This window comes from Hirundo rustica, chromosome 27, assembly GCF_015227805.2.
Source record: "Hirundo rustica isolate bHirRus1 chromosome 27, bHirRus1.pri.v3, whole genome shotgun sequence".
Taxonomy (NCBI): Eukaryota; Metazoa; Chordata; class Aves; order Passeriformes; family Hirundinidae; genus Hirundo; species Hirundo rustica.
The window spans coordinates 4,088,868-4,110,018 of NC_053476.1; the positions used below are offsets into that span (position 1 = coordinate 4,088,868).

General features: G+C 44.1%; 1 protein-coding gene across 2 annotated transcripts in view; it reads left to right on the top strand.

Annotated features, from left to right (window-relative positions):
- Window positions 1–17,349, top strand: part of KPNB1 (karyopherin subunit beta 1) — a 29,503-nt gene extending 12,154 nt beyond the window's left edge. The window contains exons 8-22 of one of the 2 annotated variants that reach the window (XM_040087251.2): window positions 1,249–1,359; window positions 3,016–3,117; window positions 4,157–4,381; window positions 5,481–5,672; window positions 7,626–7,756; window positions 8,875–9,022; window positions 9,293–9,364; window positions 12,144–12,288; window positions 12,923–13,005; window positions 13,610–13,717; window positions 14,387–14,530; window positions 14,996–15,101; window positions 15,985–16,099; window positions 16,519–16,680; window positions 17,251–17,349. In XM_040087251.2, the coding sequence (XP_039943185.1) occupies window positions 1,249–1,359; window positions 3,016–3,117; window positions 4,157–4,381; window positions 5,481–5,672; window positions 7,626–7,756; window positions 8,875–9,022; window positions 9,293–9,364; window positions 12,144–12,288; window positions 12,923–13,005; window positions 13,610–13,717; window positions 14,387–14,530; window positions 14,996–15,101; window positions 15,985–16,099; window positions 16,519–16,680; window position 17,251 (1,845 nt within the window). In that variant the 3' untranslated portion in view covers window positions 17,252–17,349. Of the gene's footprint in view, window positions 1–1,248; window positions 1,360–3,015; window positions 3,118–4,156; window positions 4,382–5,480; window positions 5,673–7,625; window positions 7,757–8,874; window positions 9,023–9,292; window positions 9,365–12,143; window positions 12,289–12,922; window positions 13,006–13,609; window positions 13,718–14,386; window positions 14,531–14,995; window positions 15,102–15,984; window positions 16,100–16,518; window positions 16,685–17,250 lie in introns of those variants that run through there. The other variant, XM_040087250.2, reaches the window with a different exon arrangement.
- The last annotated feature ends 3,802 nt before the right edge of the window (window positions 17,350–21,151 follow it).

Here is a 21,151-nt window from a genome sequence, read left to right on the forward strand (position 1 = left end):
GTTTATATTTGGCGTGTTTTTGGCTGATCTCCCCGTGGTTTTATTGAAATTTATTTCTCTGGTCTCCCTCTATTTCTGTTGATATTTATTTATCTGATTTTGCCTCTGTTTGTATTAATGTTTGTCACGTTTGTTTCTCTGATTTCCTCCCGTTTGTATTTATATTTCCCGTTTTTTTGGCTGATCTCCTTCTCTTTGTATTGATACTTACTTTTCTAATTTCCCTCTATTTATATTTATATTCTCTTGATTTCCTCCCACTTGAGTTTATATTTCTCATATTTTTTGGCTGATCTCCTTCTCTTTGTATTGATATTTATTTTTTCTGATCTCCCTCTCTTTTTATTTATATTTCTCAGGTTTATTTCTCCCCATTTGTATTTTTACTTCTCCGATTTCTCCCCATTTGTATTTTTACTTCTCCGATTTCTCCCCATTTGTATTTTTAGTTCTCATCTTTTTGGCCGATCTCCCTATGTTTGCATTGATATTTGTTTCCCTCTACTTATATTTCTATTTCTGTGATTTCCCCCTGTGAATTTGTATTTCTCATATTTTTTTCTCTGACTTTCCCATATTTATATTTCTCTGCTTTATATTTATATTATAATTTTTATTTATTTATTTATTTACATTATATTTTGTTATATTATATTTATTTCTCTAATCTCCCTCAATTTCTACTTACATTTCCCATTTTTATTTATCTGATGGCCTTGTCCATCTCTTCAAAAACTTCCATTCCTGATTTTCCCTTTTTTTCCCTGCAAATCCCAATCCCAGCAAAATCCCTAAAAACCCATCAGATATTCCAGCTTTAAGATTCCAAATGGGACAAAAAAACCCCGCTGCCCTCCTGAAGGTTTGAGGTGATAAAGCAGGGAAAAAAATTCAGATTACTTGGAATTTTAAAGTGCAATAACTTGAATATTCCACAACCCAGAATCTCCTCCTGATTGCCCACAAATCAGGATGAATTTCAGGCAGGGAGAAATCCCTAAAATCTCCTTTTTTTCCCCCCCATTTTTGACCCCGCAGATCACAATTGAGGCGATGAAAAGCGACATAGACGAGGTGGCTCTGCAGGGCATCGAGTTGATAAAACAGGAAAAAAATCAGATTATTTGGAATTTTACAACAGAATAACTCCAATATTCCACAACCCAGAATCTCCTCCTGATTGCCCACAAATCAGGATGAATTTCAGGCAGGGAGAAATCCCTAAAATCTCCTTTTTTGACCCCGCAGATCACAATTGAGGCGATGAAAAGCGACATAGACGAGGTGGCTCTGCAGGGCATCGAGTTCTGGTCCAACGTGTGCGACGAGGAGATGGACCTGGCCATCGAGGCCTCGGAGGTGAGGCTTGGGAGGGGCTGGAATTCCCTGGATATTCCCTTTGGGAATGTTGGAATCCTGGCCTTGGCCACCCTGGGCGCTCCTCCTGCCCTTCCCGGGGGAAATGGGAAAATTCCCGGGTCACAGCACCAGATAAAAACTCCCAAAAGAGATTTTTGGCTCCTCTTGAGGGAGTTTTTGGGTCCTTTTCTGGGGGAGTTTTTAGCTTCTCCTTTTGGAGTTTTTAATTCTTCATTTGGGAGTTTTTAATTCTTCATTTGGGAGTTTTCAGCTCCTTATTTGGGAGATTTTAGCTGTTCTTTTGGGTGTTTTTAGCTCACCTAGGGATTGAGTTTTTAGCTTCTCCTTTGGGAGTTGAATTTTTAACTCCTCCTTTGGGAGTTTTTTAGCTCATTTGGGAGTTGAATTTTTAAATCCTCCTCTGGGATTTCTTAGCTCCTGATTTCAGAGTTTTTAGTTTCTCGTTTGGGATTTTTTTTTCTCCTCCTTTGGGAGGTGTTTTTAGCTCCTCACCTTGTCGTAGCCCAGGTTCTGCTCCCCCCGGTAAATTAGGAATTTGGAATTAATGCCCAGATCTTGGAATAGTTTGGGTTGGAAGGACTTTAAATCCCATCCATTCCCATGGACAGGGACACCTCCCACCATCCCAGCCCTCTCCACCCTGCTGGTTTTTCAAATAACCCAATTTTACCATTCTTATTCCCTATTCCCACCTAAATCCATGTGCAGCTCCTATCACAGGGCTTTCCCATACTTTTCCTGGAAATAATCCATGTGATTAATGAAATAATATCCAAAATTTTGAGGTCTGTCACAACCATGATGGGCTTTATGCCAAAAGATGGCTCACATTCCCTAAAATCCATGATTTATGAGGCAAATCTGGAATTCTGGATGAAATAAAAGTAATTATCCCAAGGAATTAAGAGCAGATCTTTTAAATCTGTGCAGGTTTTGGGGGCACTCTCGAATTTTGGGGTCTGTCACAGCCATGAGGGTTTTTTGTTTTCCAAAAGATGGCTCACATTCCCTAAGATCCATGATTTATGAGTCAAATCTGGAATTCTGGATAAAATAGAAGTAATTATCCTTTGGAATAGCTGGGGCTGGAGAGGAATTTGGGGAATTTGTTCTGCATGCAGATGTTGTTTGCAGAAATTATCTGTGGAGATCAATAACAGCTGAAACTCTGAAGGGCTCTGCGTGAATCATATCCATTTTTTAAAAGCAGCTAAATTTATATTTATGCTTGGATTCCTAAAAAATAAAAAATCAAGGATAAAAGGACAGGCAGCAGCAATGGGGTGGGGTTTATTTGCTCCAAACCTTTTGCTCCTTCACCTCGGGTTCACTTGGTAATTACACCTGACAGCCAAGTGTAAATGGGGATAATTGTGCCCTGTGAGGAGGGATGAGGAATTAAAGTGGATTTTTTGGATATTTACAGTGGATTTTGGAATATTTAACTCGGCGCAAAGTGCCCTTGAGGCAACTCACAATTCCTGTTGGGAAGGAGGCGGGGGGGGAAAAAGGGAATTTGTGCCTCCTGGAGTTGATCATTCAGCCTCTTAATGCTGAAAATAAATTCAAATTATATAAAAAACAGATCAAAATATTGATGCAAATAAACTTTTCACCTCTTTTTCTTCTCTGCAGGCAGCAGAACAAGGACGGCCCCCAGAGCACACCAGCAAGTTCTATGCCAAGGGGGCACTGCAATATTTGGTCCCTATTCTAACCCAGACCTTAACAAAACAGGTGAGTTCCACATTCCCTGAGGGAATTGCAGCTCGGGAGCTCTTCCTGCCCCCCTGGCTCCTTGGGGAATTGGGTTTTGGATTCCTCTGATCCCAAAAACGCCTCAGGAGGTGGCGGTCCCTGGTCTGTGATGAGCTTTCATGCACCACTCTGAGCCAGTGATGCAGCAGTTTTTAGGCTGAGACTGGGACTTGCCTCCTTTTTCCCCTGATCACATCCCTGGGTTTGTGGTTTCCAGGGAGGTTTGGTGATTCCCTGTATTCCTGACAGAATATTTGGGATATTAAACCCAGTATTCCACAGCCCCTGCCTCATGTGGGCTCCAGTTCCTGGGATTTTTGAGGCCTGGGTTTGTTTAGTCCCTATTAAACACTTCCAGGGATTTGCTGGGGCTGTGCTTCCCAGGCTAATCAAAATTAATGGAATCACTTGCCTGGTGATAAAACTGTTAATTAACAGAACAGGCTTCATTTGTCTGGGGAAATGCTCTGAGTGAATCCAGGGAATTGTTTCCCTGGTTTCTTTTTGGTCTTGGATGAGCAGAGTGGAATTTCAGGAGGTTCCCAGGGGATAAAATGGGGCAGGGAATCACAGGGGGCAGCTTTGGAGGGTTTGAGAGTTGGGAAAGGAGATTTTTTAATGGTGCAGGGACCCTCTGGGAGGGATCAAAGTGACAAAAATCCACCTGGGCGAGAGGGAAGAGCTCTTTTTTGGGGAAGTGGATGAGGCTCTCTGAGGCTGGAAAGGTATTGAAGGTTTAAGAGCCTGGGTTTGTTTGGGAAAGGAGATTTTTAATGGTGCAGGGTCCGCTTTGGGAAGGTATCAGGGATCAAAGGGATAAAATTCCAGCTGGATGAGGGAAAAGCACTTAGGGAACTGCATAAACCACCTCAAAAAAGACCCCAAAGAAGCTGTGACCGACCCCTGTTCCCTTTCCTCCACAAACACCATTTTACTTAAACCCGCCAAACCAAGGGATTAATCCCAGCGATCCTGAGGGACGTTTGTTTCTTTTTTTTCTTTTTTTTTTTTTTTGCAGGATGAGAACGACGACGACGACGACTGGAACCCCTGCAAGGCGGCGGGGGTGTGCCTGATGCTGCTGGCCACGTGCTGCGAGGACGACATCGTCCCCCACGTGCTGCCCTTCATCAAGGAGCACATCAAAAATCCTGACTGGAGGTACCGCGACGCGGCTGTCATGGCCTTCGGATGCATCCTGGAAGGGCCCGAGCCCAACCAGCTCAAACCTTTAGTAATACAGGTGAGGGGGGGTTTTTTTGGGAAGGGGTTGCAGGTAAAAATCTCGTGGTTCTTTAGGAGGGGAGAGGGTTTGGTTTGGTTTGGTTTGGTTTGCGTGAGGTTTTTGTTTAAGGAAAATCAGGAGGGTGTGACCGGGTTTTGGAGCTAAAAATCGCTTGTTTGGAGGTTTTTCTAGCTAAAAAAATTGAGTGGTTGTTTGGAGGAGAATATCTGCTTTGTATGGGCTCTTATCTTAAGGAAAATCAGGAGGATATCACCTGTTTTGGTGGCTTCAGGAGCCTGGGTTTTGTAGGGTATTGAAGCCCAAAATTGCTGGGTTAATGTCTGGTTTGTTCGTCCTCTGAATTTAGGGAAAATCGCAAGGAAACTCTCCAAAACGCCTGTTTTGGAGAGTTTCAGAGCCTGAGTTTTCTCGTTTTTTGGAGGCTTTTAGAGTGCAAAAATCCCTGGGTTATCTGGGGGAGAATACCTGATTTGCGTGTGCTCTTAATTTAAGGAAAATCAAAAGGATATTATCTGGTTTTGGAGATTTAGGGAGCTAAAAATCACTGGGTTAATTGGAGGACAGTGTTTGATTTGCAAGTGCTCTTAATTTAAGGAAAATGAGAAGGTTGTAACCCCTTTTTGGAGGCTTTTAGAGCCCAAAATCCCTGGGTTAATTGAAGGAGAATGTCTGATTTGCACGTGCTCCTAATTAAGGAAAATTGAAAGGATAATGCTTGGTTTTGGAGAGTTTTAGAGCCCAGCATCCCTGGGTTAATTGGAGGAGAACATCTCAAATCCAAATCCTGCATTTGAGCCGTAACCCAGCACTCACATTAAGTTACCTCAAATCTGCTTTGGGACTCTGCTAGGAAGGAATATGGCAAGAAATGCATTTGAATGAGTGAAAATTATAATATTTACTAGATGTAGAAGCTGCCATCACTTCGGGTATGCAGAGTAAAACCATCCTTGGTGAAGCCGTTTGTAAAACTGAACGTGTCAGGGAATAGAACCGTTAATATAAAATAAAAACCAAAACTACAAGATTGGGACAAACGCAGGATTTTTTTTTTTTTTTTTCCCCCCTCACCTGGTTTCTCCCGGCTCCTTCCCAGGCCATGCCAACGTTGATAGAGCTGATGAAGGATCCCAGCGTGGTGGTCAGGGACACGACGGCCTGGACCGTGGGCAGGATCTGCGAGATGCTGCCCGAGGCCGCCATCAACGACATCTACCTGGCGCCGCTGCTGCAGTGCCTGATGGAGGGGCTGAGCGCCGAGCCCAGGGTGGCCACCAACGTCTGCTGGGTGAGGAACCCCCCCTGAACCCCGCCAGGAATTCAGATCTGCTGGGAAAAGCTGCTCCTGCTGGCATCTGGGAGCGTTTTGCCATCCCACCAGCAGTGCCGCGAAATTTAGTTGGCTCTTCTTGTGCTCATCTGTGGATTTGATGGGCAGTTCCAGGGATTTGGGTTCAGCCCTGCTCCAGGCAGATTGTTCAGATGCCTGGGACTTTTTCCATGGGGGAGATTTTCTTAATATCCAGCCTGGACATTGCTTGAGGTTGTTTGGTCTTGTCTGACCAAATCTCCCTCCATTTCCCCCTCACATTTCCCTCGTTTCCCCCTCACATTTCCCACATTTTTCCCTCACATTTCCCCCTTCACGTTTCCCCCTTCACGTTTCCCCCTCACGTTTCCCGCATTTTTCCCTCACGTTTCCCGCATTTTTCCCTCATGTTTTTCCCTCATGTTTCCCGCATTTTTCCCTCACGTTTCCCCTCATGTTTCCTGCATTTTTCCCTCACGTTTCCCCTCATGTTTCCCGCATTTTTCCCCTCACGGTTTCCCCTCAGGTTTCCCATATTTTTCCCTCATGTTTTTCCCTCATGTTTTTCCCTCATGTTTCCCTCACGTTTTCCCCTCAGGTTTCCCGCATTTTTCCCTCACGTTTTCCCCTCAGGTTTCCCGCATTTTTCCCTCACGTTGCCCCCTCAGGTTTCCCGCATTTTTCCCTCACATTTTCCCCTCGGGTTTCCCGCATTTTTCCCTCACGTTTCCCCCTCGGGTTTCCCGCATTTTTCCCCTCACATTTTCCCCTCGGGTTTCCCGCATTTTTCCCTCACGTTTCCCCTCAGGTTTCCCGCATTTTTCCCTCACGTTTCCCCCTCGGGTTTCCCGCATTTTTCCCTCACATTTTCCCCTCGGGTTTCCCGCATTTTTCCCTCACATTTTCCCCTCGGGTTTCCCGCATTTTTCCCTCACATTTTCCCCCATTTTCTCTCAAGCAGAGCCCTGCTCCCACCTGGTTCCACCCTCCTGTCAGGGGCTTTATTGAATATAAATTAAAAAATATAAATGCAAAATAATATATCAAAATAGACACATTTATATTTTTCTGTTCTTATATTATTTTTTATATTTGTATGGGTTTATATGTTTATATCATTTAATATATACATATAAAATTTTATGTGGTTTTTATATATTTATCCACACACACTTTCGTAAATTCCACAATTAATCCATGGCTTGCTCCCCCAGCAAATACTAGTTGACACTTTAATTATCCCAACTCTATTTTGTGACTCTGGAAAAAAATAAAGGAAAAAGGTGGAATTTTAGGAAAAAAATGCTAATATTCACGCAGTTTAGAAGTTGCCTCTTGTCTGGGAATGATGTGGGAACTGTCCCTGCTGTCTTGGGGTTGGGAAAAGGGATTTTTGGATTGAGCTTTTTACTGAATTGCCTCGAGGCCCAAACCCAAACCTGCTCCTGGAACAATCCCAGAAATAATTTGGGAAGCAGGATGAGGGTTTTTTTCTTGTTGCTTTGTGTGGTCTCCATGTCCCCACTGCCTTCCAGGAGCTGCTCCTTCAGACTGAGCTGGGGAGGAGGATTTTCCTGTCAAAACAACTTCTAGAAATGACAGAATCCCTTTTTAGAATTCCAGAGGTTCCAAGACTCACCAGCACAAAGGGGTTTTCCCTGCTCTGTTATCCTGGCAAAAATCCAGGTGGCTTTTGTCTCCTGATGATGAATCCTGGGTGTTTTTAGAGTAAAATAAAAAACCAGGAAGCTTTTAGCTCCTCTCACCCACCTATAGCACGGTTAAGCTGCTCTGGAATTGTTCATCCTGCACACTTTTTAGCTTGGGGTGGGGTTTTTTGGTTGGATCTTTTGGGGGATTTTGGAATGAAGACTGAAATCTCAATTCCTAGAGCTGTGAGGGTGGAAAACAAATGGATATTTTGTGTTCCAGGCCTTCTCCAGCCTTGCTGAAGCTGCCTATGAAGCTGCAGATGTGGCTGATGATCAGGAAGAACCAGCAACCTACTGCTTATCCTCCTCCTTTGAGCTGATAGTGCAGAAACTGCTGGAGACTGCAGACAGGTAAAACAACCTCTCTAAAAAAGCCTTTTTGCATTTATTTCCCACTTCACGCTCTCGGGCTCTTCTTGGCAGCTGAGATCTGGTGTTGGACTGAAAACGTGGCTTTATTTGGTATTACAAAAAGAGGAATAGAGGATGCAAATCCCAGGAAAACAGCTTTTCCCACTGAATAATTTCTCATAATTCTGTCCATATCTGGTTTTAGCAGGTTCAAGAGTGTCCCTTTTGTTTTCCTTCTAACTTTCCCCTCACAGTTTGCCCCCATTTCCCTCTCCCATTTTCCCTCACATCTCTGAGTTTAACTCCGCAGTTTTAAGACTCTGTCCTTTTTGTGCAGTCACAAGGTTCGTCCCTGTTGGCTGCAGGGCCCCGGGATAATCAGGAATTGCAGCAGGACATAATCAGGGATCCCTGTTTGTTGTTTTTTTTATTTTCCCTGATTGTTTTTGTGTGGGTTCCATCCCTTCCCATCAGCTCCAGGTGCTCCCAGAAGAGCCAGGGACCTACTTAATCTCTCATTCCCATTCCAGCTGAAACAGAACATAGATGAGACAAAATATTTTGCTCTCAGCTGCAGGAAAAAAAAGGCTAAAACTCCAATTTTATGGTGGCTTGAAGGTCACATAAATCTGACAGCTCCAGGTTCAATCCCTGGATCAGCTCCATGGACTGATGGAGCTTTTTTTGCTGATGATTCTCCTTAAAAACCTTGTCCCAGTTCAGAATTTAAACTTCTTTCCCAGTCTTCATTTACATCCAGCCAGGAGTGGAGTGTCAGGCTCAAGGCTCTGGAGCCCATCAATCATCTCAGGTGCCTTAATTTCAAATTTCACACCCTCAGAGGTGTCTGGGGAGGGCCTCTGAAGTGCTGCTCACCTGACACCAGCTCCAAGGCTCCTTCTGTCCCTCTTCTCGTTGTGAAAATCATTTTAAAAACTGAAAAATCATTAAAAAGAACTGTGCCAGAAGTGGTTTCACAAATTCACTTTATTTCAAGGCTTTTCAAGAGGCTTCTGCTTGTCACAGCGCTCAAAGGGAGCTGTTGCTGGTTTACTAAAATTAAAAAAAAATCTGTTTCCAAGCACTTGGAGATGCAAATCTTCCTCCTTCTGTTGCAGACCTGATGGACACCAGAATAACTTGAGGAGTTCTGCCTATGAATCCCTGATGGAAATAGTGAAAAACAGTGCCAAGGACTGTTATCCTGCTGTCCAAAAAACCACCCTGGTCATCATGGAGAGGCTCCAGCAAGTGCTGCAGATGGAGGTGGGTAAATCCTAATTTAAACCAGGGAAATTGTGGCTGCTCTATCCCTGGGAGTGTCCAAATCCAGGGATGGTGGGAGGTGTCCCTGCCCATGGGAACAGATAGGATTTAAGGTCCCAAACCACTCAGGGGTTCTATATTTAGCTTTTTCACAGCCCCTCTGCTCTGAGATCTGAAAAGAACAAATATTTAAAGTACAACCTGGCTCTCCCTGGAGCTGCCAGGATCACAGGCAGCCTCTTCACACGTGGGGTTTTGTTCTTGTTTCAGTCTCACATCCAGAGCACCTCTGACAGAATCCAGTTCAACGATCTCCAGTCCCTTCTCTGTGCTACTCTCCAGGTAAATTCCTCCCTCCTGGGTTTGTTGTGGGAATAAAGTGATTTTTGAGACATTTTTGTGCACACCCAGAGCTCCAACCTCAGCTCCTGGTGCTGAGGATTGAATGAAAAAAAGTGGATTTTTGGTCCCAGCTGACACGTGGGAGGTGATGCAAGGTTCAGAAGTCTCTAAGTTGTGCTCTAGTGACAAAATTCAGGTCGATATGACTCAAAGAATGCTGTTGGGGATTTTATAAAAGATTGTGCTGTCAGATTGGTTCTTGGGTTGGCTGCAGCCTCAACAATCCCACATACAACAACAACTACAACAAAAAATTCCCTCATGGCTTTGATCCCTTCATTTGCATCTCGTGCTCGGTGCTCCTGATCCAAATGGCACCAATTAAAATGTTCTGAGTGTCCTCAGAATTCCCAATTAAACATCTGCTAATGAGCAGGAGCCAGTGCAGTGCCTCGTGCTGCAAACACCACTCCAAAAAGGGGTTTTTTTCCCCCAAAATCAGCTCAGAGCAACCCAGGTGGTCGCCAGGTTGATTTAAGAAATCCTTAATTTCATCCTCAAAAGCTTTGTGGTTGTTTTCACTCTCCACTTTTGGGGTAATTTTTGAAATTAATGGGAAATGGGAATGATCTTCCTTAGAGTTTTAATGGGGAATTTTCAGTCTGCAATCTCACTGATCTCTGCCAGAGGAGTGTAGTCCAGGTGGAATTAGGCTGCCAGTTTTAATTTCTAAATGTGTTTTTTTATTATCCCAGAACCTGAACCTGAATTTTTTTACCCAGTTGCAGCAAATATTTAAAAACCACTGAGTAAAACTCAGCAGAGGGACTTTTTTCAGTATTAAAAAAAATATTTTAAAAAATCAAATATATTGGTTTTTTACCTAATTTCTTTGTTGTTTTGCCAGAAATACAATTACGAACATCCAGCATAGGAAAAACATTTGTTATTATTTAAAATTAAGTGAGAAAATCCCATCCCTGGAAGGAACAAATTGGTCTCATGGAATGTGTTCCTGTCCATGGAATTTAGGGCTTTTAAAACTCCCTTCCCACCCAAACCCTCCTGTAATTCCATAAATCAGCTCTTAATTATATAAACATCCAAAGTCCATCTTTGTAGAGTGAAAACTTCAACTTTAAATAATTACTTTCCTCTGGAAATTAAAGATTTTTTTTTTCCCCTTTCCCTGGGAATTGTTATATTGTAACCACTTCGAGTATTTCTAAACTTTAATTAAGAAGCCAAACTTCAAGCTCAGCTGCGACAGAAAATAAAATGGATGTCATTATTATATATATATTTTAATAGGCTAAATTCGGGTTGGTCACATTTAATGTTAATGCAAAGCTTTGAGAACAGCCCATGCAGCAGGAAAAGGAAATTCAGCTGGAAAATATGAATGCAGCCAAATCAACGGGACTTTGCAGCCACAAAAGCAGATTTTTTTTGGCAGCGAAAGGGTTCAAACAGCAGCTCTTTCATCCTCAGCACAGCTCCCAGCGTGTGGGAATGCTGGGATGAGCAGGGATTTTTGCTCATTTTCCATGATTTTGCCCTCAGAAGTTGCAGCTCCCGGGGGTGTGGGAATGCTTTACCTGTGGGATGAGCAGGGATTTTTACTCATTTTCCATGATTTTTCCCTCAGAAGTTGCAGCTCCCAGGGCTGTGGGAATGCTTTACCTGTGGGATGAGCAGGGATTTTTACTCATTTTCCATGATTTTTCCCTCAGAGTGTGCAGCTCCCAGGGTGTGGCAATGCTGGGATAAGCGGTGATTTTTACTCATTTTCCATAATTTTTCCCTCAGAATGTGCTGTGGAAGTTGCAGCACCCAGGGCTGTGGGAATGCTTTATCTGTGGAATGAACAGTGATTTTTGCCCATTTTCCATGATTTTTCCCTCAGAAGTTGCAGCTCCCGTGTGTGTGGGGATGCTGGGATGAGCGGTGATTTTTGCCCATTTTCCATGATTTTTCCCTCAGAAGTTGCAGCACCCAGGGGTGTGGGAATGCTTTATCTGTGGGATGAGTGAGGATTTTTACCCGTTTTCCATTATTTTTCCCTCAGAATGTGCAGCACCCAGGGGTGTGGGAACGCTTTATCTGTGGGATGAGCAGTGATTTTTACCTGGTTTCCATGATTTTTCCCTCAGAATGTGCTGCGGAAGTTGCAGCACCCAGGGTCTGGGAATGCTGGGATAAGCAGTGATTTTTACCCGTTTTCCATTATTTTTCCCTCAGAATGTGCAGCACCCAGGGTGTGGGAATGCTTTACCTGTGGGAAGAGCGGTGATTTTTACCCATTTTCCATGATTTTTCCTTCAGAATGTGCAGTACCCAGGGTGTGGGAACACTTTACCTGTGGATTGAACAGTGATTTTTGCCCATTTTCCGTGATTTTTCCCTCAGAATGTGCTGCGGAAGTTGCAGCACCCAGGGCTGTGGGAATGCTTTATCTGTGGGATGAGCAGTGATTTTTACCCGTTTTCCATGATTTTTCCCTCAGAATGTGCAGCACCCAGGGTGTGGGAACACTTTACCTATGGAACGAACAGTGATTTTTACCCGTTTTCCATTATTTTTCCTTCAGAATGTGCAGCACCCAGGGTGTGGGAACACTTTACCTGCGGAATGAGCAGTGATTTTTACCCGTTTTCCGTGATTTTTCCCTCAGAACGTGCTGCGGAAGGTGGGAAGTTGCAGCACCCAGGGGTGCGGGAACGCTTTACCTGCGGAATGAGCAGTGATTTTTACCCGTTTTCCGTGATTTTTCCCTCAGAACGTGCTGCGGAAGGTGCAGCACCAGGACGCGCTGCAGATCTCGGACGTGGTGATGGCGTCACTGCTCAGAATGTTCCAGAGCACGGCCGGCTCCGGGGGGGTGCAGGAGGATGCCCTGATGGCCGTCAGCACCCTGGTGGAAGGTCAGGAACGGGCTGGGAACAGCCAGGGAATGGGGTTGGATCCTGGAGTTTTGGGTAACTTGGTGAAAAATGTCATTTTTAGCTAGGAGGGGAAGGTGGAGAGGCACCGTCACTGGAAGTGTCCAAGGCTGGGATAGTGGAAAGTGTCACTTTAAGGCTCCCTTCAACCCAAGAAATCCTGGGATTCTGAAATCCAAACCACCTTAGAGTATAGGATTTTGGTTTCTTGTATTTTCTTATTATTTCCAAGGAAAAATGTGGATAAGGCAGTAAAGGAGAGCTTGGGGGTATTTAAGTGAAGTGTCCAAGGCCTGGTTGGACAGGGCTTGGAGCAACTTGAGACAGTGGAAGGTGCCATTTTCAAGTCCCTTTCATCCCAGGAAATCCTGGGATTGCAAAATCTAAACCACCTCGGAGCATGGAACTGTGGTCTGATGTATCTTCTTACTACTTCCAATAAGAATTTGGGAATTTATCCACTCCAGGAGGACCTGGATAATTTCACCGTTCTCAGTCGTCGAGTGGTTGGTTTTCACTGGATTTGGATGGAATTTCTGGGCTCTCTGATCTGTTGTTTATGGCAAATGCCACAAGTTGGGATTTTCCTTCTCACTGGAATATTTTCCCTGCACAGTCCTGGGTGGAGAATTCCTGAAGTACATGGATGCCTTCAAACCTTTCCTTGGGATTGGACTGAAAAACTATGCTGAGTACCAGGTATGGATCCAACCTCTCCCTTTATCCAGAGAAACTGTGGCTGCCCCACTCCTGGAATTTTCTCGGCCCATGTTGGATGAGTTTTGGGATAGTGAAAGGTGTCCCTGCCCTTCCAGCAGGGTCACTTCCAACCCAAACAATCCCAGGATTCTAAAATCCAAACCACCTCAGAGCATGGAATTTTGGTTTCTTATGTTTTCTTAGTTACTTCCAAGGAAAAGCATGGAAAAGGCAGCAAATTCCCCTCAGAATGTCTCAAATCCTGGTGCCCTCCAGGGGAATTTGGAGCTTTTTTTCCAGCCCAAATCCTGGCTGGGATTTCCCCTTGGAATATCAAATCCTGGTGGCCTCTGTGGGCATTTTGGAGACGTTTTTCCAGCCCAGATCCTGGCTGGGATTTCCCCTTGGAAACTTTGGAATTTGGAGGTGTTTTTGCCACCCGAATCCCTTCCACACTGCCCTTGTGCCTCACCTCCGTGCTGTCGGCCACTCATTATTCCCAAGATTTAATCACCCTCCCCTGCCATCCCCCTGGAGCACAGGGATGATCCCAATTTCCCGGGGGTGATCCCGAATCCTGGAGCCGCTCCCTGCTCCCTTGCAGGTCTGCCTGTCGGCGGTGGGGCTGGTGGGGGACCTGTGCCGAGCCCTGCAGTCCAACATCCTCCCCTTCTGCGACGAGGTGATGCAGCTGCTCCTGGAGAACCTGGGGGTGAGTGGGAGATTCCCGAGTAACAGTTGGATGCACACTCTTCCCAGGGGAGTGGGAGGTGGGAGAAGCGCGGGAAAAGTGGGAGGAATTCGCCGGGAATTCGTCTCGTGTTTGGCAGCGCCGCGCCGTTGGAGCGGCGGCCAGGAGGTGTCGGGGGCAAGGGATTTGGGTTCTGAGGGAACCCAGTGTCATTTGTCAACTTCCTGAATTCCTAAATAAATTCCTTCTAGAATTCCTGAATTCCTCCCAAATTCCTTCCTGTCTTCCACTCTCCCTCCCTTCTTCTCTCTCCCCGTCTCTTCCTTCCTGAATTCATTCCAAATTCCTTCCTTCCTTCCAAATTCCTCCCTCTCTCCCTCCTTCCCTTCCTCTTGAATTCCTTCTGAATCCTGAGTTCTGTCCTTCCAAACTGCTTTATTCCTTCTGAATTCCTCCTTCCCTCCCTTTTCCTTCCTTTCCCTCCCTCCTTCTCCCACACTCCCGGGACATCTCCAGGCATTTTCCAACCCCTGGCTCTACTCGCTCCAACATTTCACAACCCTTTCACTGGAGGAACATTCCGAAACATCCCACACAAACCCCCTGGTACAGCTTGAGGCCATTCCCTCTTTTCCTTTCCCCCTTCCCACACTGATCCAGGACCTTTTTGGGATTTTTTTTTTTCCCCAGAATGAGAACGTGCACAGGTCGGTGAAGCCGCAGATCCTCTCGGTGTTCGGGGACATCGCCCTGGCCATCGGGGGCGAGTTCAAGAAGTACCTGGATGTGGTGCTCAACACCCTCCAGCAGGCATCCCAGGCCCAGGTGGACAAGGTGAGCTGTCCCCAATCCCGGGGAACATTCCAGGTCTCATCCTGATGCCTGGAGCAGAGGCTGGACAGAGTTTAAGGTATTTATTAAAAGGATACACCTTGGGCAGTACAAGAGTCCGGCCATGGCTCCCCCCAGGATGAACTCCAAGTCACGAGTTTTCAGGCTTTTATAAGTTTTGTTCCATTTGCATATTGGGGTTAATTGTCTAATTACAGCTTCAGGTTCTGAAGTCCCATCCTCCCAGTTTGCTCTCCTCCCTTCTCTGTTTGTACTTTTTGAGCCTGAGGCTGTAACAGTGACCTTGGACCTCAGGCTGGAGAAGGATTGTTTTGTCTAACTAAACTGGGAGGAGAACTTGCTAGCGCTTTATATGAAGTTCAGAGTTACACACCAGTGCAGTGCAGAATCTGCAAAATACAAAAGCTAGAACTTGAGGCATCCTTCCTTCCCTGTGTCCGTCCCCAGTCCGACTATGACATGGTGGATTACCTGAACGAGCTGCGGGAGGGCTGCCTGGAGGCCTACACCGGGATCATCCAGGGGCTGAAGGGAGACCAGGAGAACGTGCACCGTGAGTTCCCCACAGAGGGATCGAGCCTGGGAATCAGCCACCTCCGAGCCACGTCCCCCCGTGCCACAGCCACCTGCTGTTGGGCATTTATAGCCCCTCCTGTGGAGAAATATTCCCAAATATCTGATACAAACCTCCCTAAACCTCCATTTGGGGTTCCCACATCCACGGGCACACCCCTGCTCCTTCTCTTCCCTTCCTTTGAAATCAGCCAGTGTCACCTCCAAACCATGTACCCCAGTGCCACATCCACGTTTTTGGGCATTTATAGCCCCTCCTGTGGAGAAATATTCCCAAATATCTGATACAAACCTTCCTAAACCTCCGTTTGGGGTTCTCACATCCACGGGCACATCCCTGCTCCTTCCCTTCCTTTGAAATCAGCCAGTGTCACCTCCAAACCATGTACCCCCATGCCACAGCCACCTGGTGTTGGGCATTTATAGCACCTCCTGTGGAGAAATATTCCCAAATATCTGATACAAACCTTCCTAAACCTCCATTTGGGGTTGGCACATCCACGGGCACATCCCTGCTCCTTCCCTTCCTTTGAAATCAGTCAGTGTCACCTCCAAACCATGTACCCCAGTGCCACATCCACATGTTTTTGGGCATTTATAGCCCCTCCTGTGGAGAAATATTCCCAGATATTCCATACAAGCCTCCCTAAACCTCCTTTTGGGGTTGGCACATCCCTGCCCCATCCCTCCCCGTGACAACAAACCCTCAGAGCAGGGAACAGCAAAAATCCCAAATAACCCAGGATCATTTCCCCTTCCCTCCCAGAGGAGCCGATCCGGGTGGGATCCAGGTTGTTTTAGGAACACAAAGTACCCATCCCAAAACTTGCCAGCTCTGACCAAGCCTTTTTCCAACCCCGCAGCTGACGTGATGCTGGTGCAGCCCAGGGTGGAATTTATCCTGTCCTACATCGACCACATCGCGGGGGACGAGGATCACACGGACGGGGTGGTGGCCTGCGCCGCCGGACTCATAGGGTGAGGCCTCCCCATCCCATTTCTCCCCAGAAAAATCCTGCTTTCTGCCCCTTTTTTTCCTGCCTGTCTGAAGTTTTTAGTGTCGGGTTTGGGGTTGAAGTTTGGAGTTTGGCTCCGGGTGTGTGAAGCGATTCTGCAGGTGAGAAAAAATCGTCACCAAAATCCCAGAATTAGGAGTTTTCCAGGAGTTTAGAACCAAAAAAAAAATCCCTCCTCCTTAAGGAACAGAGCAAGCCAGATTGAGATGTTTTCATTTTTCCTGCTGAATTTAAGGAGAATTATGGAGAAATCAACCTTTGGAGAAGAATTCGAGCATTTTTTAAATCACATTTTTAAATCGTAATTTTCCAAAAACCTGCCCAGCGTTTTGTGCCACTCACATCCATTTTTTTTTCCCCCCAATTTTTCCTTGCTTCCAGGGATTTGTGTACAGCTTTTGGGAAGGATGTCCTGAAATTAGTAGAAGCCAGACCCATGATCCATGAACTGCTAACGGAAGGGAGAAGATCCAAGACGAACAAAACGAAAACCCTCGCGACCTGGGCCACAAAAGAGCTGAGGAAACTCAAGAACCAAGCTTGGTGAGGGCTCATCCCGATTTTTTTCCCACCTAAAAAAATCAGGGAATTGGCTCAGCAGAGCCTGGGAAGAGTCACAATCTCAAAATTCTGTTTTCCACTGAGTTGTTTTCCTGGGTTTTGGTGGGGAAAAAAAAAAAGCCACATTTGGGGTTTTTTATTTCTCTTTCAATCCTACAACGTTGGGTTTTTTTTTTTCCCCCCCCCCATTTTTTTCCTTCTGGGATTTGGGGTGTTGAGGTCTTGTTTTTTGGGAGGGGCGTTTTGGGAGGTTTTTGGTTTTGTTTTGTTATCCTGGGATTGTTAAATTTGGAAAACTCTCCAAGATGGAGCCCAACCCAAGAGCCACATCCCCAAAATTTTTAAACACTTCCAGGGCATTTAACTCCCTGAATTCCCTTTTTTCCCTGAATTCCTTTTTTTCCCCTTAATCCCCTGAATTCCCTTTTTCTTCCTGGATCCCACTTTTCTCCTGAATTCCCCTTTTTCCCCCCTAAATCTCCCAAATCCCTTTTTCCCCCCTCTCAATCCCATTTCCCCCTCCTAAATCCCATTTTTTTCCCCCTTTTCCAGATCTGTTACCATTGGGACGACACCTGAGGACCCCCACTGGAAAATTAAACAAAAACAAACCGACAACAACACCGGGAAAAAAAAAAAAAAAAGGAAAAATCTCCAATCTCCTAGAAAAACCCCCCAAAAAACCCCGGGAGTGAGGACGTGTGCGGAATGTTTGGGAATGAGAGGATGCTGAGGAATGAGTGAGTGAGGCTTGGAACAAAAATCCCAACGTTTGCTGACATCCCCCCGGCATCCAGGAGGGAATTCTGTGCCCCAAAAATTCCAAAAAAAAAAGGGGAAAAACCAGAAAATTCCCACCAGCCCAGGAGAGGCTGAGCTCGGAGGAGAAAATGAGGGAAAAAAAACGGGGAAAATTGGGATTGAAGTGGTGCTCTGTGAGGTTTTGGCTGCTAGAGAGAGAGAGAGAGAGAGAGAGAGGTGGAAAATTGGGAATTCCCATGGATTTGGGAATTCCCGTGGATTTGGGAAGCTCCCAGGGATTTGGGAATCTCCCAGGGATGAGGCAAATCCCAAAGGAGAGAGAGAGAGAAGGAATTTCAAGAGGAGTGAGTGTGTGTGAGTGAGGTCATATCCACATTCTCAACTTCCCAAAAAAGAAAAAAAAAAACCAACACAACAAGAATTCGTTGCAGTTTCTCTCTTTTTTTTCCCAAAACCATCAAAAAAAAAAAATTACGGGAAAAAAAGACAAAAAAAAAAAAAGACAAAAAAAATTTCTGAAATACACAAAATTTTAAGCGTTCAGCTGTTGCATTTCATAACTGAGGTTCGGGCAGTAAGAGATGGGAAAAAAAAGTAGAAAAGAGATTAAGAAAAAGAAAAAAAAAAAAAAAAAGGAAAAAAAAAATTTAAGGAAAGTCGCTTTTTTAGGGATTTTATTTTTAGGGAATTGCTGAATGTTCGGAGCTCTTGGCTTGTCCTGCTCAGCAACAAAAGCGCCTTTCCTTCCTTAAATATTCAACTGTGAATGTAGAAATGAGGGGAAAAAACACAATTTTTGGGTTGCAGGGAATAGAAAAATCCATTTGTCCAGTGAATTTCAGGCTTCAAAAATTCAAAAAAAAAAAGAATATTTAAAACGTCAGGAAAAAGTGAAACAAAAATCTGATTTTTTTTAAAAAAAAAGTGCTGCAAATTGGGAAAAGAGATCTCCTGACTCGGACTGTAGCAAAATCAAAATTGTGCCAAAGAGTTCAAAAAGAGGTGAAAAATGAAATACGAAAACAAAAGCAGAGGGGAAAAAAAAATTAAAAATTCAGATGATGTTTGGAGAGCAAATTGGATGTAAAAAGAAAAAGAAAACAAAAAAAAATTGGGATTAAAAGCTGTTTATTTGGAATTATTTGGGAATTTTTAAAATTTTCTTTTGCATTTTCGGGGCTCGATTCGGAATCAGGCTCGATGTGGTTTTTGGTCTCTTGCTACACTTGGAAAAACACGAGGAAAAAAAAAAATAAAAAAAACAGGGGAAGAAAGAGGAAAAAAAAAACACAAAAAAAGGAAAAAAAAAAAAAAGAAATTTATATAAAATATATAAATATATAACTTGAGTTGAGCTGACAACGCCGGCGCTTGTAAAAGGTTTCTATTTTTCCACTGCAGTTGAAGATGAATAAAATGGTGTCAAACATTCCCCAATATTTTCCTTTTTTTTTTTTTTTTTTTTTTTTTTGCTTTGGGATATTCTTGGCTCTTTTCCAGAGGGGGAAACCCAGGAAAAAATTAGGATTTTTTTTTTTTTTTAATTGGATTTTGGGTTTTTTTTTCCTGCTAATCCTCAAGGAACCTTTGCCGCGTCCCGAATTTTCTCGCCGCGTTGGGAGCGGAATTTTTCCTCTGGGAAAAAAAAATGGGGGGGAGAAAAAAAAAAAACCAGAAAAAAAAAAAAGCTTTTTTGGTTTTTAGGAGGTTCAGGGTTCGGAGATTTGGAATTTTCACTTCGTTTGCAGCTCTGTGGAGGTGTCGGGAAAGCTCCTGGGAGGGGGAGCAGGAAAACGGGGCAGGATTTGCTCCTCGGTTCTTGGAAGTATTTTTCCTTTAATTTTATTTTTTTCTTTTATTTTAAAGTTTTTTTTGCCATTTTCCCCCTTTTTTTCTTTTATTTTTCACTTATTTTTTTCTATTTTTGCCTTATTTATTTTAATTTTTTTCTTATTTTTCCTTTTTTCTCTTCAAATTTTTGTTAATTTTCCCCTTTATTCTTTTTTTCTTGATTTTTCTCTGAATTTTTCCTTTTTCTCTTATTTTTTTTTCTTGTTCCTATTTTTGTCTTCCTTTATTTTTCTTTTTGTTTTTCCTTTTTTCCTTTTTTCTTTATTTTTCCTTTTTTCTTTATTTTTATTTCCCTTCCTTCCATTTTTTTCCCACTTTTCATTTTTACCCCCATTTCCTTGAATTTTTTTCATTTTTCTTCTACGTATTTTAAATTTTCCCATTTTTCTTTTTTCCCCCGTTTTTCTTTTTTTCATTTCCTTCCTTTTTCCCTCCATTTTTTCCCCCAATTTTCTTATATTTTTTCCATTTTTTCCCACTTTTCTCCTATTTTTTCCTATTTATTTTTTTCAATTTTTCTTTTTTCCTCCCTTTTCTCTTCAGCTTTTCCCCCGATCCTTTCAAAATTTTATTTTTTCCTTTCCAACCCTTTTTTTCCCCCTTAACATTTTAATTTCCCCCCCATTTTTCCTCCTCCCCTTCCCTTTTTAATTCCCTTTTCCCTCCCGGCGCTGCCCCAGCTCGTACAGGGTATCAGACGTGAATGTGCCTTCAGTGCTCTGCCCGACGCGCAGAACCGACAAAAAAACGACCCAAAATCCACAAAAACCACCCCAAATCCAAGGAAAAAAAAACAAAAAACCAACAAAACCCCCGCAGATCCCCGTTCCAAACGATGCCTTTTTTTTTTTCTTTTTCGTTCGGGGGCCGGGAGCGGCAAATTCCCAAAGGTGGAAGAAAAAAAAAAAAAAAAAAAAAAAAGAAAATTCAAGGAAAAAAAATTTAAAATATTAAAAAAAAAATTAAAATAATTACAAAAAAAAAAAAATTAAAAACAAACAACAAAAAAAAAGCCGTTCCTGGGCGGGAGGAGCCGAGCGGGGCCGGATCCGTGTCCGCTTCTGGGTCCGGTCCCGGCTGAGGCAGCGCAGAATAAACGCTGAGAGTAGTGAAAAAAAAAAAAAATCAAAAAACAAAACCAAAACCGGCTCCCGACTCTTTTATTGGGGATTTTTTGGGGGCTTTTTCAAGGGGTTTTGGGGGGGATTTTTTTTGTTTGTTTGTTTTGGGGTGGGGTTTTTTCGTCTTGGGAGTTTTTGGGGGGTGGTTGGGCTTTCGGAAGGGGTTTGTTTGGAGGGTTTGCACTTTCTTGGATCTTTTCTGGGGAGCTTTTGGCTTTTTAGGGTATTTTTGGGCTGTATCACAAGGAATTTCATCCCCAAATCCATCCCATCCCTGCCTGGGCATGGATCAAACTCTTCCAGCATCTTTTGGGGTGTGTTTTGGGATTTTTTTGGGGTTGTATCACACGGGATTTGGTGGTGCTGTGGGTTCCAGCTTCCCAGAGCTTCCCAAACTCTTGGAGATTTCGGGATCGCCGCTGGAAATCCCCAAATTCCTGGAGACTTCTGGATCGCCGCTGGAAATCCTCAAATTCCTGGAGATTCAGCCCCTTTTGGTGCCGTCAGCACCTCAAAGCCCCCGATCCCCTCGGGATGAATCCCTCATCCCCCACCGCCACCACCCCCAAACCACAGCTCCACCTTAATGAATCAATCAATCAACCCAATCAATTAATCAAATCTATCAATTAATCAAAGTCACCACTCTCCTCCAGCTCCTGGGGGAAAAACCCCGGGCAGTTTATTCACCTCCTAAATCAGACATTAAAAAAAAAACA